The following is a 17,417-nucleotide window of genomic DNA, read 5'->3' on the forward strand; positions in this document are numbered from 1 at the left end:
TCTTAACTCAAGTTAAGAATAAACTATTTCTAAGGTAAGAAAGAAAGGTGCAGAGGAAGAGTAAACATTAAAAAACAAAACAAAACAAAAAAAAAAACTCAAAACCAGGAAACCAAAACCCAAACCCAACCAAGCAAGTAAGCAAACAAAAAACCCCCAAAACAACAGCAACAAAAGTCCAACAAAACCAAGCCAACCCAAAACTTGTAAGAATGAGACCATGCTAAATACTTCCATTTTAATTGCACAAAGATATAGGGTGCCAAAATATTCTCCCTTTGGAAAACTGTCATGGTTGGCCTAAACAGGCCAGAACATGTTTTGGCTTGCCCAGACATGCTTTTCTGCTCTCCTCTCTCTAACATGGCGAAAGGCAACCATGGGAAGGGGGACAAAGAACTTGGAGCCACTGAGTCTAAGGACCCTGGCTTGCCCAGGCTTGTTTTGCTCCTGTTCACATCTGGTCATAAACAAGGTACACACACTTGGCTTGTGGGCTATATTTTTCCCAAATTTGGGTAAAGTAAGCCTATGGCTTCACCTAATATGGTCAAGCTCAGCTAACTGCCATTCTGATTGGCTATTCTATGCCCAAAGGCCCCTTAGTTTTAGGCTGTATAGATAAAAAGAGATGAGCAGGTAACACAGTGTGATCTGCCATTGTATTCATGCTTGCTTGCTGCCACTGGCTGGTGCCATTGCCTTCTGCAGCATGATGCTATGATAAGCTGTAAGTTACCCCAGTGGCATAATAAGAAGCCCTGATGCTTTCGGTCTGAACTGCCTGGAAGCTACCTGCTTTGAGTTTACCATGAACAGGCTCCAGATGCCTCCACATGACAGGCCCGCATAGCCAGCATGACGCTGTGCCGAGACTGCACGTTGCAAGACATCCTGCCTACATCTGCAAGACAAGAAGCCTTGGAAGGGACACACAGACTGTCCAGAAGGGCCAGGATAAGGTCAGAGATCATCTGCCTCCTTTCCCCAGCATCCTGGGAAGTTTGGGAAGATTCAGAAGCCTCAGCAGCTGACAAGACATTGACAGAACTCTCTGACAGCATTTGGGTACTGTCTGAAGCTGTAGACTAGTCCCAGCAGTCGGGGGATAATTTTTGTGAGTAAATATTCAAAGCCTCTCTCTAAGAAATTCTGTAACTAGATTCCATTGTGCCTTTCTGCCTTAGTATCAGAAAGGAGCCTCTCAATGCCCTGGTGGGCAAGAGGTATAACTGCAACTATGAACCTCTTTCCAGTTCTAAGTTTAATGTTTTGCACTTGCTAGTTATTTCTTAAAGCCTTCTAGTTTTGCCTGTTCCCTGTATGTATAAGTATCCAAACCATGCATTTCAAACACTGTAAATAAGTTTTCTGGCAAGATTTAATGTTAACAAACAATTTTTCATTGTTATTAACAATCTCTGCCCTGGATAGCAAAATTAATATTGATTATTAGTTTTGCATAATTTGTAACAAAAACATGTGATAACCAGAACAAGCTACTCTATTCACACACTAATGCAATGCTACAGATCTCTCTTCTTGATACATGCCTGAAATTTGCTTCATCTTGATTCCATTACTAAACAGTGCTGCTTTCTTCAGCCCCACTCAAAGCACCAATCACCTTATGCAGGCATTAAGTCAGCAAAGCAGTTCACATCCATGAACAGAATCAACAGCTCCCCAGAAAAAACTGTCCAGATGCCCAAGACATTAAAGGTTTCCAGTCTTTAAAGCTATGCTACAAATACAAATTAATAATCTCACAGGATCTTTAAGTATGCTCCTAGATCTGTTGGGTGAGATGAGTTAAATAGCTTTGATAAAAATCTACTCACAATTCTTTGTACATACATATTATTTTTTATAGTCTTCTTTTGTATCTAAAACATTGCATCTCCTCACTGAGATCAACCAATTCCATCTAGTCTCCTCTGGTTCCAAGTGAAGCTTTCTCATCACTTCTAAGACTTGGCTTTGTGTCAGCTTCTTGCTCTTGTCTCAGAGCAAAAGGTTCAACAACTCCTCTCATGTATCTTTTCAGCCCTACCCCTGCCCCCACCTGCATTTTCAAGCTGTCTTGAAGCTTTTCTTCAAGAAATCTGGAAATGTGAGATTCTGACCACTTAAGCCTTGCTGATACACACACAAAATCAACTGAGAACAAAAGCTTCTGCCACTTAAATTACTTATGCACATAATAAAATTAAATGTTATGGCTACATCAAAAGCTGATAAACATGCATATTTATGAACAGCTAAATGCTTAAGTGCATGCACTTACACTAGTCAGTTTATAAATACAATTGTTTGCAGACTCCATTTCTGAGGCACTGCAGAGAGGCAATGCTGCCAGTTCCCCTGTTTACTACGTAAGTTACGCCTCAGCTCATGTTCCTCAGAGTTCCAGCTGCTTTCAACAGGACCACAATGGCCACACACATTCTGCTCTAGGCTTCGAGAAATTATTTATCCAGGACTTTCCCATTCATGCTCTGTACCCTGAATGTTCTGACTTGGTCTTACAAGCTGATTTCACATAAAGCTAGGTCAGATTCTGATGCTCTCTCAGCCAGACCTGGACTCACATTTGGTGTGAGTGAGGCTACTGTAACACCCTATCACAAGACATCATTATGTGTGGATGGAAGACTGTGTGAGCAGTTTCAGGGCTCTGTCATACCCTGCTCTCGCGATGGTGATCCTTCTCTTCATGAATGAGCTGACATACTACCTTTTCCTCAGGGACTCCGTGAAATGAGATAAACTTGTGGCAATATGTGTAGGTAGTCCATGTGTTCTTGGAAAATACTGCTGACAGCATTTTCTGAGTGTGTTCTGAGAACATCAAGAGATGCTCAGGCATTCTGCTGCGGCAACTCAACACCAAACTGAACCCATCGCATACACACAGAACTCAAAGGCACAAAGCTGCAGTACAGAATACTGCCATGAACTCTGTATTGTTGGTCTTCAGCTGTGTCTTAGTCTCACCAGTATGGTACATCTAATGATGCAGGACTTTCAAACTTGATTCACTCCTCTTGTTCATAAGCTAGATAAATGGTTTAAGTGATTACCAGAGGTAGGCTAGACAAAATAGCAGCCAATGGGAAAGATCAGGAGAAAAATGTTTTAAGGCTCCTGGTCCACTGAAAACCCAGCCAATATCCATTCTCTCACACAGGGTCTCGATGTTAGTTTGGGAAAGTATCAGTAAAAGGGTTTTCTTCTGTATCTGTGTACCACAGAGACCAAGATGAAAGGGGTCTGTATGAGACTTCAGGGATTTCAGAAGAAATAAGTGGAGAGTGATTATCAAAAGCTAGATTTAACTATTCAGGCTCAGATTATTATCACTCCCAAACACATTTAGGTAGTAGAGTTGTACAGTAAAGCAATCCTGGAATATTTAGGTTAAGTTGTGGCATGTTTCCCACATAGAGCCTTGGTTGATATGTTGTATTGCTGAATGCAAGGGAACAATGTGCCCTAAATAAGAATGTGAAGATTTGCCTCCTTTGTCAAGGTAAATTACTTATATTTCATGCAAACATTGCTAAGCAGTATCCATGACTTTCCATTCCATATAAATCCAAATTCTAGGCTTTAGAAGATTGTAAAGTCACTCACTCCCAAAAGGCTGACAGTGAAAGAAGCAGATCATTTTCTTATTGAACGGAAGTATATGAAGTAAGATTGGTCCTTAAATCTAAAGAATGGATTTTCTAGCATCAGTCTTTACACTGTGTTCACTCTCTATTGTATCAGAGCTGGAAAACTTCAACCTACATCACATCCTCTTAAGCAAACCCATGCAAAATACGCAACATTTTGTGTCTGTGTTGTGAGTTGCCTTTTGTCAAAATCATGGCTTACAAGAAAATTTCTGGATGGCTCACAATTCTTCAGATGTACAGACCAGTGATGCCTGTTCCCAAGATATGGAGGACAAGCCTCAGCTCAGGAGCTCTTGCCAAGATTTTACTTCCCACTGTGCATTTCCCAGTATATAAAGAAGCAGGAAAGCAGAATGAAACAGCTCATCTACATAGCTACCTAAATGCTAGCAATTGATACTGCCTACATGGCATTCCCGTGATTCTGGGCTGCTGTCCAAAACACTCCTGTGAAAGAGCCAGAAAACTCACAAGAATCAAGGTTTGCAGCAACTCTCCCCATTCTTTCACCTTTGGTGTTCTATAGGTTTTCAAACATGCTTTGCATGTTCTGTGATTCTCCACCATAGACTGATATTTGCAGAAGATAATGGCAAGATTTTAAATCCTTTCATACTTCTGAAAGTGTAAGTAAAATAAACATGTTGTGTCAACCTTAGAGGTGTAACTGAGAAGAATTAAATGGCCAGGAACACCCTAGCAAACAAGAGCTCTAATTTCAGATTGGAACAAGTCCGCTTTTGATTCTGAGAAAACTGTGAGCCAGCCTTAAATACTTTTTCCTTCATGGAATGACTTCCCTGCTCTGAGAATAAATATGTTCATGAATGGCTCAGCTATTGATTCTTTTGTCATTTGACTGTTTGGCAGGTGTGGAATTCAGGGTTTGCTAAAGCTGGTGCAGCTGCTACCACCAGTTTCATTTTCCCCTTTTATCAAAGAATGATTGTTAAAAATGAAAATAAAAGTTCCTAACAAGCAGAAAGACAATAAGATGTTTAACACATGAGCTCTTTGGAAGGACTAGGGCGACAAAGCTGGTGAGGGGCCTGGAACATAAACCCTATGAGGGGAGGCTGAGGGAGCTGGGGTTGTTTAGCCTGGAGAAGAGGAGGCTCGGGGGGACCTCGTTGCTGTCTACAACTACCTGAAGGGACATTGTAGCCAGGTGGGGGGTGGCCTCTTCTCCCAGGCAACCACCAACAGAACAAGGGGACACAGTCTCAAGTTGTGCCGGGGAAAGTACAGGCTGGATGTTAGGAGGAAGTTCTTCACAGAGAGAGTGATTGGCATTGGAATGGGCTGTCCAGGGAGGTGGTGGAGGCACCGTCCCTGGAGGTGTTCAAGAAAAGACTGGATGAGGCACTTCGTGCCATGGTCTAGTTGACTGGATAGGGCTGTGTGATAGGTTGGAGTGGATGATCTTGGAGGTCTCTTCCAACCTGGTTGATTCTATGATTCTATGACTATCTGCTGGTGGAAAGTGCTTATAAACAGGAACTGGTCATCCTTGGTGTATTATATTTACCACTGCTGTTTTCAGCAGAGACTCAATCTACCAGAGCTTGACATTCCAAAGTCCCTAGGAATCTATCAGGTACTAAGCTAGATTCTTTTTAGATTCCACAAAACTTAATCTCACTCCAGATTTCTTGCAAAAAACATTATGTTCTATGTATGCCATTTTAAGCAAAACTCTCATTTCATAAAAAAATAATAAATCCATCAATGTAGCTTTGTGAAAAATGTAACAAACCTGATTTTACATTTCACTTCTTTTATCAGCTCCAATCTCTCATTCTCCAGGGAAAGCAGTACAGAAGTGTCTTGTCCTTTGATAGCAGTAGATAACTAACCTCATTTTGTAAAAGCAGAACTAAACAGAAGAGTTATTCTTTGTCTTCAACAGAAGCAGTGAATCAGATCTCATTGCCTTGTACTGAACCCAATTTAAGGCAATTTGATGCCTTACGCATAATCATTGAGAGGCTTACAGTTGTAGCTGCTCCAAAAAACAAAATGAAACAAAAAAACTGATTCTCTACCTGACAATTGTCTCAGCAAAAGGGTACCAGAAGGTCTTACATTTAAAAGGAACACAACAGCCCAGAGTTTCTCAAGCTGTATTTTTCAGGCCTTACCCATCTGTTATGTTCAGGTCAATTTTTTGTGTGTTTCTGTGGTAATGAGGACTAAAGCTGTAACTGCTTTTAAAGCAGGCAATTTCAGCTGTTCTTAGCGGAACGTGGGGCTTTAGACAAACACTTCCTCACCTCAGACTTCATCTTGCCAGTGTTAATCAATTAAATATATTAGCCAATAATAACCCTGTTAGCCAAGGCTTTTTCCTCCCTTGAGTTGAGTTATCACTAGATATCTACAGACACACTAAATAAAAAAAAAACATGATAGAATAGAATCAACCAGGTTGGAAGAGACCTCCAAGATCATCCAGTCCAGCCCTATCCAATCAACTAGACCATGGCACTAAGTGCCTTATCCAGGCTTTTCTTGAAGACCCCCAGGGACAGTGCCTCCACCACCTCCCTGGGCAGCCCATTCCAATGGGAAATCACTCTCTCTGTGAAGAACTTCTTCCTAACATCCAGCCTAGATCTACCCTGGCACAACTTGAGACTGTGTCCCCTTGTTCTATTGCTGGTTGCCTGGGAGAAGAAGCCACCCCCCACCTGGCTACAATGTCCCTTCAGGTAGTTGTAGACAGTAATAAGATCACCCCTGAGCCTCCTCTTCTCCAGGCTAAACAGGCCCAGTTCCCTCAACCTCTCCTCATAGGATTTGTGCTCCAGGCCCCTCACCAGCTTTGTTGCCCTTCTCTGGACATGTTCCAGCACCTCAACATCTTGATGTGGTGCTCTGGGGTATGATTTAATGGCCACGGTGGTGTTGGACTTAGAGGCCATTTTCAACCTAACAATTCTATGATTCCCTACGAATTTCAGATTCAGAGAGGTATTTGGTTACAATGCCATGAAGACTGTGATCTATCTGTACCTCTTGTCGAGATTGAGCTCCCATTGTGTAGGTATGCATTACGCAAACATCAAAGCCACTTTCCTGTCCTATGATGGCTCCTGTGATCTGAAGGAAGAGGAAGAAGACTTGATGCACATCACAGAAATCACTTGGTGTGGTTTTGTTTAAATGACAGAAATCTATGTCTGTGCACAGCAGGTATGACAAATCAAAGTCACATAGGACAAAATGCCTGTGTTTTACTGACAGATGGGAAGTGAACCATCTGTACAAAACTGTTTCTCAGGCAAAAAGAAACTGAAATCTTACTTAAGAAACATGGAAACCTGAATAAACAAAAGCTTCAGTATATAACCTACCACACAATTTCTATAATTAAATGCAATGCACTTCATACTTTCACACAGCATTAAGATGTCTGAGAAAACCACAAGCTTACCCCTGCATACATTTGTGAGTGTTACTCTGGTCCACTGACTTCAGAGGAGTAACATCTGATTTACAGTAAAGTAAAGCAAGAGGAGAAACAGACCCAAAGACTGGAAATAAACCTCAGGGTGTGGTAAGCCAGAATCCTCAGCATGAGATGCAAAAGGTGACTTTCCTGACAATTGCTACCCAAATTCTTAACAGCTTTCTGTATGTGACCCCTTCTCTTTTCATCCTGACATAATCTTAATTAGTCTTAGTTCTACTGCAGAGAAGCCTACCGAGGCAGTTAGCACCACATAATTAATCGGTTATTTTGCACGCATCACAGAAACCAACAGTGTCAACTTACTGATGCGAGGTAACACAAACAGAAATCACCCCTGCCTTTCTCTTTCACACGAACCCAAAGCATGTGGCACGGAGTGAACAGATGACTATTTCTCCTATACACTGCCTAATGTCCTTTCTTCCCTTAGCAGCCATTTCCTAATGCATCATTACTCTCTGTAAAGTATAATTTGTTTTTTCTGTTGGGGCTAGGAGGAGAACATGCAATTTGTTATTTCTCTTAAATTTCAGTTTCTTCACAGAAGAGTAAGTCCAGTAACTGCAATAAGCAACGATAAGACATAATTCTTGCTGACAGAATTCATACAGCTCACATTTTACTTTTCTTTCTGTGTGCTTTAGCAGTTTTTAAGAGACTTAATTTTGCACTTGCACATAAATATGCATTTGAGAGCACAACCTGCCAAATTCAGTCAGCTCACAGCAACAGAAAATACTGCTTTTACAAATACAAACATATACAATGTGTACACTAACTCAATGGATTAAAAGCTTCACCACCTATCTATGCAATTGTAGATTTAAACTTTATTCTATTGTTCAAGATCTATCTTTTGTCTTGATTGTAGGAGCCAAACACCACAGTATTGTGCCTAATGCCACTGAGGGGAAAACCATATGATTATGTGGTTTGATGGCAAAGAACAAAAAAAGCCACTGCTTTAGGAAAAGCAATTTTATAAAGTTGATTCTCCATTCTCCTAGCTGAATGGACTGAAATAGTTCAATAAGCAGCATAAACCCACAAGAAGTAGCTGATTCACTTTTGTATGGCACCTGTAATATGTTGTGGTATTTATTAATAGTAAATGCCATGTTTAATACATGGCAGTGTTTTGTTTCAGCACATTGCTGTAAGATTACTTGCAAGAATAATTTAGCCCATAACTAATATTCAAAGTAAGAAAAAGTAGTCTAATGCATAGTGATTTCTCACATTCTCAGAACAAAGCAGTGAGGAAATAATCTTCACAGAAAGGCAGTATTTAAATAACAGTTCATTTCTGGAATTGACACTAAACTGCTTAACACCTTCTCTCCACAGTGTTTGTGCCCCAAAGCAGTTAAGTATCTAAGATAGGTAATACTAAAAATTATGACAGCTCCAGTGTTTTCATTTCCAGTGGTATCTCAGCACAGGCACACGCACAGGCTGTTCACCAACTGACACAAGGAGTCATTCACCACTATCATCCTTTGATCTTTTAAGGTTTTTTAATTTAAATGCCTATCACAAGAAATTATGCAGTTTATCAGAACTACCAAATGCTTCCAGTGATGTCATCCATGATTACTGCTCATCAAATGAAGGAATCTAATGTCTATTTCTCAGTATCTAGCTTGTACTGTCTCTCCCAACCTATATCAGTCTTCTTCATTTATCAGACAAGAGCAACAGGGGCACATGTATAGAAGGGAAAGATAATGCGGTACCCCAAACAACTCAAAACCTATCTTCAAACTACCTATGTGCATTGACCTCTCTCTCATCTTAAAGATACAGCTGTCCTTTATCTTCTAACTCTGAACTACTCATCAAATCACAGAATAATTGCTTCATTTGGAGAAGAGTTCTAATGTCATTAAGTCCAATCATTGACCCAACACCACCACGGCCATTAAACCACGTCCACATGTTTCTTGAACACCTCCAGGGAGGGTGAACACACCACCTCCCTGGGCAGTCTGCTCCAATGCATGATCATTCATTTAGCCAAGAAATCCTTCCCAATACCCATCCTAAATCTCCCTTGGCACAACTTCATGCCATTTCCTCTTGTTCTATCACCTGATACCAGGAAGCAGAGACCAATCCCTTCTCCCACTCCAACTTCCTTTCTGGGAGTTGTAGAGAGCAACAAAATACACAAACTGCAAACTGTGCAGCTATGGAGCCCTGCACAACCTTTCAGTTAGTGATGTTGTGTGATGAGTTCAAGTTAAATTAACTCCTCCATTAAAGATTGTTTTTATGCAGAAACAAAGAAAAAATAATTATCCTTCTATCTAATTGCCTCCCCTGTATTTTTCTGTGAGGACTTCTAGCATCTGCATACATAAGTAAGAAGAATGAACAGATCAACTGTATTATTTAATCATTCAAGAAAGGCTGTGAGGGTTGGAGCTTTTTTGGCTGCCTCAATTAAGCAACCACAGGATTTCTAGTTATTTGCACTTGAGTGTTGCAGAAGCCAAAAGCCTTAATTTGGGGACTGCAAGCCCAATGAAACCCTGCTGTACCTGGCACAGAATCAGGGCAGGGAAATCTGAGGCTGCACTTTGATGTTTGGGCTGTGTTTGAAATAACAGTTTAATGAGTTTTTGCTAGGTTAAACTCCCTACCTACAGGCCCTGATACATGCTGGCCCTGTCCCACTCCTGATGGGTTTTCATTCCCACAAGGCTGCAGGGGTTAAAACCCTACTCCCCTTCACCCACTCTCACCAACTGGTCCTCACCAAGGGCTGCTCAGAAATCACCCTAAGGCCAGCTCCTTGTATCTCACCACAGACATTGGGAGTAGGATGTGAATGGCAATTCAAGACTAAGGGCAGAGGGCAACAGAGCTGAAGTCATATTCCTGGGGCTAACTTTGCCAGCTGTATTTTAACCTGTGATTAAAATCTTGTATGAACTAGGCAAAAGAAAGTCTCAATACAACTTAAGCTGTTCCAAAGGGATTAGCCATCATGATAAGCTCATGATTGGATTGTGTCTACCTAAAACTTGTACACATTGAGAATTATAGAAAAATGCAAGCATGAATCTGCAAGTCTTCCCTCACGGCTTCTGTTAGTCTGTCAGTCCAATATTATACCATCTAGACAATTTATAGTCAAACTCCCACTGTTTTGTATCATTTTTCCAGTCTGAAGTGCCATTTTTTTTACTAGGCAGGATCTTGGATGATGGATGCATCTCTTTTTAAGGGAAGTTTATTAGCCTTAATCACAAAAAGTTTCATCAGCCCTGAAACACATAACATTTTACTGTACCACATCCTGCAAAGTTTATCGCATTTGGGCATATAAAACCTTTCTTACTCTGACAAATGGCATATGGAAATCTGGGTTGTAGCTTTAAAAGATTCAAAAATTAATGCCACTCTTAACTTCTCCATACTTACCTACTTGAAGGCTTGATCTTTATCAATATGCAATATGTTAGGGTATCAGAACTTTGTCATAGAAGCCAGGAACAGACTCTAAGCTTCTTTTACTCTATCCAGAGCCCTCTCCAGGTCTTGGACTTGTCAATCATAAAGCTGATAAGATGGGCACTGACACATCTGTCTGAAGTAAAAATAACTATCCAGGTGAAACCAAGCAAATTCTATATACTCAGACCAGGTGTCAACATTTACTCCACAGAAATCTGCAAGATTCCTCAAAGAAAATGTTTTCTGATGCTTAGACCTCTTTTTGACAGGATAAGCTACCTTTGGTGCTTCTCAGCTAACAACTACCTTAAATGTGAAAACACAGGCTTAATGTTTTCACTTAGTAAAACATGCCTGGTCACTCTTGCCATCTATCTAAATTCACCTCTGAATATCCATGTGACATATCTAGAGCATCTTTCCTCCAGCAGAGCCTTTAAGCAGTTTATGCATTATATTCTTAGATGGTTATTGATGCCCAGCCACCTCCAGAGTGTATCTCAGCAAGAAATGTCCAGGGAGAGGAGAAATGCACATTTATCTAAAGTGGTGTGGGAATTGCAATGTCACGCACGGTGGAAGGTCTTGCTTAACAGCCTACTTCATAATGCCAACTTTATTTATTTTGCAAGAACTCAAAAACTCTGGCAAGTGTTGAGTCTGTGGCTCCATGGAAACCAGGTATTCCAAATTGAATGCTTACACTGCTACAGCTACCCCCCCAGACAATCTCCTTATAAACGACAGTGATACAATAGTGCCTGCTTTCCATTTATCCATTTCTTCCAGCTTCAAAGTAAGCTTGTTTAGTAGGGCCACCTGAATATGCTACCTGCACCCAAGAGAAAACTGGGATGGGCTGTACATATTGATTCTGGTAATACTTCTAGCAAGGTATGAAATATAAGAATCACATAAAATGGTGGTGCTTACCCCGTTCTGTGTCATAGAGGTACACAAACTTTTCCCATTTATAATAAGTCAAGAGGCTCAAGATGGCTCCTTTTAGTGCTGGCCGCATCTGGATAACAAACTGTACATCTGCATCAGTTGGGAAGCTCGGCGTGACAAAGGATGTGTGAAGGGCTCCACAAAACGACGTCAGTGTGTTCATTGACATCTGGTCATAGAATCCAAAGATGGCATAAACTCCTCTGGAAAACTGTGAACAGACTAACAAAGACAGACAGGAGTGTTAAAATCTGACGTACCACGGACGCAAGCAAACTCTTAAACTGTATTTGCGGTAAGTCTGCTAAGCAATCCTGAAATTATTCTGTGTGATGCAGCAGATGAAGTGAATTCTTGAGACAATAAATACTCATTTCAGCGTAGCTGTGAGTTGTACCAACTTTGTCACAATTAGACTGGCCTAAGCACATTTTTGATTGTGATTTGTTCTGCTACGTGGCTACAATCCATTAATCTCTATGTATTTTCTAAATGTAAATTTGGGGTTACATTGTCTGTCTATAAAATACCTTCCCTCCCTAGAGCAGCACCTTCAGAGCTCTGTTAGCGGGTACCCAACAAATGTCAGGTCTGCCTAAAAGACAAAAAAAATGCCAAGATGTAGTTTTACCTTCTTCATCCTGACAAATTTGCAGTTTATCCCACACCCTGATTCAAATCTGACTCAAAGAAATGGGGATGGTTTATTGCTGTATAGTCCACAACTCTGAATACCTGCATGACATTTGGGTGTGGCCTTTTTCAGTGACAAGTCACGCTGTTAAAACTTTTCAAAAGCAATTAGTCAAGTGTAAGGCTCATTAATGACAACATAGGTGAGGAACATAGATTGTTGCTTCATGAAATGAAAGCTAATATCCCTTAAGATGAAGGTTTTCAGCCATTTACCATTCTGGTATCCTGAGGGACTCATCCAGTAGCAGAAAATAACTAACACGCAGTCAAAGGTGCTTTGTTTCACATGCACTTATCTGGGGAAACACTTCATTTCCTGTACTTTATAGACATTGGACAATGACTGTTTTGGACAAAAATTAAAGTATTTCAATTTATAAATGTGGCCACTTTCATGCGAGCTGCAGAGAAAGGACTTTTTGTTTACTCTGTAGCAACAGAGTAAACTTCTTGTGATCCTGTGCTCTTTTCACGGAGGAAGACTGCATCAGAGAGAGCATGGGAGCCTGATACGTGAGATGCTGGGGCTCTGGTTCATAATAAAGATTGGACAACTGAAATACACTGCAGCACAGCAGCACTTTTAATTCAAACCATTTCTGGACCGATGAGCAAGTTTAATTTGTAATGGAAGTAAGTTTCCCAGAAAAAATGTTCATTCAGCATTAACAATTTTGCTGGTGAAGAAATGAATTGAATGACAATTTTTGTTTAGCCCTGTTGACTACTTTTGCCAAAACATTGCATATTTAACCCTGCAAAAAGCAAGGGGAAATAATTGCCAGTAAAGAAATCATGACTTCTACAGTGAAATATAGAGCATCATTACTACTGAAAGTACCATTATGAAACACTTCCTACCATAAATGCTACCACTCAGAATCACTACAGCCTGGTTTAACAAGGGTCTTCACAACATCAGCTCATTGACACAGCAGCATGGAAAATACCTCAAACAGGTAGTCAGGTGTGAAAATTCGATTTCTTGCTGGAAATCCAGATGCAAAAATAGAAATGCTATTAAGGAACTTCTGTAAGTGTTTAAGAGCCTGTAACAGGACATAACACAGACACCAGCAGCAAATAAGAGCTGGTTGAGACAGAAGAGAGACGCACATCAGGCACAGAGATGGAATAAGGAGTGACTTCTGAAAGAAGACTTTGCTCAAGTTCTCAACCGCAGTAAAGACATAAAAAAAAAGTTGTAATACAGCAAGAATTTACTCCTGAGGCATGACTGAGGAATTAAATACAGTTTCAAAAGTCATTCTGTTAAACTATATACCAGTGGGATATAAAGTAGAAAAGCTACTATAAAAATTATCTGCTGAAGTAACAAATAAAAGGCATTAACTTACAGGTGGAAAAAAAAAAAAGGCAACAATAAAGACTGCATTAGAAAGCCTGGCAGTCTCCAAATCATTTCAATGGTGTGTAAGCCTTTTCATTCCATAGGAATAATCACTGAAGCAGGGCTAGTGAAGCTGAGTGTCCTCACATACACTGAGTCAGTACTCACAGGCTGCTTTTACATATTTATTAATGGCCTAGTTTACTAGTTTTTTATGTAGGTTCTGTACTGCAGAGAAAGCACTGAAGAGCAAGTATACCAGGAAACATGCCCCCTTGCAATCCAAACAAGGTATATTCTCTAATGGCTCCTGACCCTAAAACCTCAGAGCTACTGCAAATGATCCTAGCTTTACCTGTTATTTCCTACCAGGTATAAGGCTCAGGAATGGTTTTGAACTGTGACTCCCATGAAATCTCTCAGATTTATAGGGAGACAGCATCTGAAAAAAGACTCACAAGGAGGCTCAGAAAGCCTATCATGCTACCTAAGAAGGTAGCAAAAAGAGTTCAGGTTAGCTCCTGTTAGGGCCTGACAACTCTAGGTCCCATACCCAAGAGAGTCAGTAGAGAGAACAGGTGCAGCAACACCAACATGGACCAGCTGCTCTGCACTGTGCTGGGAACCAGCTGAGAACTGACCCCACTTGTGCTTATGCTTGTTCTGAGAGGCATGACACGCAAGTACAGCTTGGAAATGGCTTGAGGTTTTTGTCTTTTGGACAAAATGCTGTCATAGCAGATTGTGCACATTTACGTAAAGAGCCCATTCTCAATTTTGTAGTAATCTGGGGGGGGGAAGAGTCTGTGAACAGCCTGACCATAAGCAGGATCTTCTCTCAACGGTATCTAGTGGCCAGCGTGAAGCCCCTGCTTTTGTGGAGCACCCCAGTGCAAGCGAGGGCTTCTCATTTGGCATTTCAGGTATTTGCAGGGTTTTTTTCCCCCTGAATGTTCTGGAGGATCACCAAAGATATCTTCCAATAGGTGCATCTCCCTGCCCAGCCTTATTTTCTCTGACTCAAGTTTATATTGTCTGCAGATTGTTAGGATGAAACACTTTTACAGGCTACCTCTCTTCTACTACTTTTGAAAAATCTCCATTTCTTAAGGTCCTCTGCTTAATTCTTATAGATTATTCTACTTGACTATCTATTCTGCAGGCACTCTAGGGTGCCAATTCAATTTTACTGGTCCATTTAAAAGGCAAATAAACCTTTGTTTTTATAAGAAGAAGTTAAAAGGCCAATTATCTTGGACCTCAGTATTCATTTGCATTTCTGAATTCACAATTTCGTAGCATTAGGTCTTTTGTTTAGCTTGTGACCAGATGAACCTACTAAATATCCATGAACTCACAGACATACTACTTGTTTTCCAAAAACCAAACATGTAATTGCATTCATTTTAATTACATTACTGCTCTAACACCACTGAGCCAGATACAAAACCCATCAAAAAAAGCTAACTAAACCTTAGCTTTGAGCTCTGTTTTCCAAACTTCATTCTGTTGACAATCAGAACAATCCTCGTGTTTGAGTAAGAATTTGGGTATTTTTCCTTAATTAATCACAGTTGACTTATGTTTGTTTTTCTCTAATTCAAAAATGCAGATGGTCAAACACATACTTTGGCTGTTAAAGAAATTATTTGGACAAATCCTGCTGCAACCTCATTCCTCCAAAAAAAAAAAAAGTGTTGTTTGGTTTGGGTTTTTTTGCTGAGCTATGCCTTTATGGAACTGCTCTTAATTATTAATACTGTGGATGTGCATCTGTTTCCAAAGACAGCACATAACCAAGCTGCTTCATAATCTGACCTGAAAATTTGCAACCTCTACAAACAAGGGGCAGAGCTCCCAGGCAGTCATAATCCAAGAAGGGATCATAAGCAGATGTTACTTTGAGATTAGGTGCAAGGTGAGTATTTATTTAGGAAGTCTTAACCCTGGGCTTGTTCCCAGAGTAAGTTTGCTGCCACATGCCATCAATTTCAGCAGAGGGAAGGATGCTGTCACATAAGCCTGTGAATTCTCAAGCATGTCAAGAGATGATAAGGAACTTTCAGGTCATGACAGACTGGTGTTTCCTGCCAAGGAAGGAAAATGCTTAGAGCCAGAGTGGTAACAGTGGTGTGGTAAGCAGTATTTGCTGGGGGAGAAAAAAAAGCACCAATTAAAGCAAATAACCCCTTTATTTCTGTACGAATAGCAGCATGAGGTGTCCTAAATTCATGTGTAGCTCAAAGAACCCCAACCTTCTGTTTTCACTAGCTGTTCCATCCTCCCTCCAGTCAAGTAAGTTCCAACATAAAAACTTGCTAAGACTAACCAGACATTTTTTTTTCCACACAGACTCCAGGAAGGCTGGAGGGTAGAATCTCAAAGGATTCCCCATTTCACACAAGTTGTTAGATATTTGGTGTCTTTTTAAAGTTTCGGGGTTGTTTTTTGCATTCTAATGGTATTTAGCTCTTCTACATTTAATGGCTGTGAGTATTCCTGACATAACACAATTGTGTAGGCTCTAACATATCTCCTGTCTATTGCCTGGAAGCGAAAGTCAAAACTTCTGACACCTTTTTTAAAACACTTTTTTTTTCCTTCCAGTTCTTACTATAAACAGCTGAAGCATCACTAGAAACAATTACAAGTAGGTTTCAACTTTGCTTATTACAGAAAAGGTGTACAAAGCCAAGAAAAGAGAGATGTTAATGGATCACAGAACAGAATCAGAATCATAGAACCATTAATGTTGGGAAAGACCTCTAAGATCATCAAGTCCAACCATCAATTCAATACCACCATAACCACTACACCACATCCCAAAGTGCCACATCTATATGTTTTTTTAACACCCCCAGGAATGGTGTCTCCACCACCTCCCTGGGAAGCTTGTTCCTTAGATTTTAATTGACTGTTTCCACTAGATGGTATTGTTAATGACTGACTTGTAGAAGTGGGCAGGATCCTTACACACATGGCACACAGTGCTGTTTTGCCTGGGGTCTAACAGCCTGGTAGGTCTTGAGTCAGGGGCTAGAGGTTACAATACCTCAGACACTATTGCTTCTCCAATACAGTTTGTAGGGACAGTAAGTTTTCCCTTTGTTAGTATCATTTGTTAATAAAGTAGGTCTGACAAAATTAACCTGTGTCCAAGGAGCACTGCGAGGCATCAGATCTCTTTGGGATGAGCAGCACTGTAGGAGCATGATCACAACTGACATTATTGTGTGTTGCTCATACCAGCTCCTTGGTCTTGTGTTCTGTTTCCCTCAGCTGTGAAATAATTTTATTCCCTCTACTTCCTTCTGCCGATTGTCTTGGATTCCAGACAATTCTCACTGCCAGACTCTGCCAACAGGCTAATGACATTACTTTATAATGGAATAATACACAGTGTATCTGAGAGCAGTTGCTATTTCCCAGGGTTCCATCCTATGACTTTCTTGCTGTAATAATGCAAGGGTTATCATTAATATAACTTCACACAGTAAGCTTACAGGGTCTTAGAGCAATCAACAATGTCTCTACTGCTTGTTTTTCCTTTTGTTTTAATGCACTGACAAGTCACACTGTCTGTCTTAAGGCCTGGGAAGATCAGCACCACAGTGCCCCACAATGTGAACGAGCTACATTTTGGGGGCTCCAGGCAATCAGACATGAGAGTTTCCTTTAAAGACAAACTCATTATGTAAAACAGTTTAAATCCAGTGAAATCCATTTACCTATGGCAAAGACAACCCATTTGCACATTTGAAGTGTTAAGATACTGAATTCTGTCCAGAAGAAAATATTT

General features: G+C 40.5%; 1 protein-coding gene across 5 annotated transcripts in view; it reads right to left on the reverse strand.

Annotated features, from left to right (window-relative positions):
• Positions 1-17,417, reverse strand: part of GRIA3 (glutamate ionotropic receptor AMPA type subunit 3) — a 164,960-nt gene that overhangs the window by 116,237 nt on the left and 31,306 nt on the right. For all 5 annotated transcript variants that reach the window (XM_064159493.1, XM_064159491.1, XM_064159492.1 and 2 more), the window contains exon 3: positions 11,554-11,793. In XM_064159493.1, coding sequence (XP_064015563.1) covers positions 11,554-11,793 — 240 coding nt within the window. The remainder of the gene's footprint in view (positions 1-11,553; positions 11,794-17,417) is intronic.

The sequence above is a fragment of the Pogoniulus pusillus genome, chromosome 19, assembly GCF_015220805.1.
Source record: "Pogoniulus pusillus isolate bPogPus1 chromosome 19, bPogPus1.pri, whole genome shotgun sequence".
Taxonomy (NCBI): Eukaryota; Metazoa; Chordata; class Aves; order Piciformes; family Lybiidae; genus Pogoniulus; species Pogoniulus pusillus.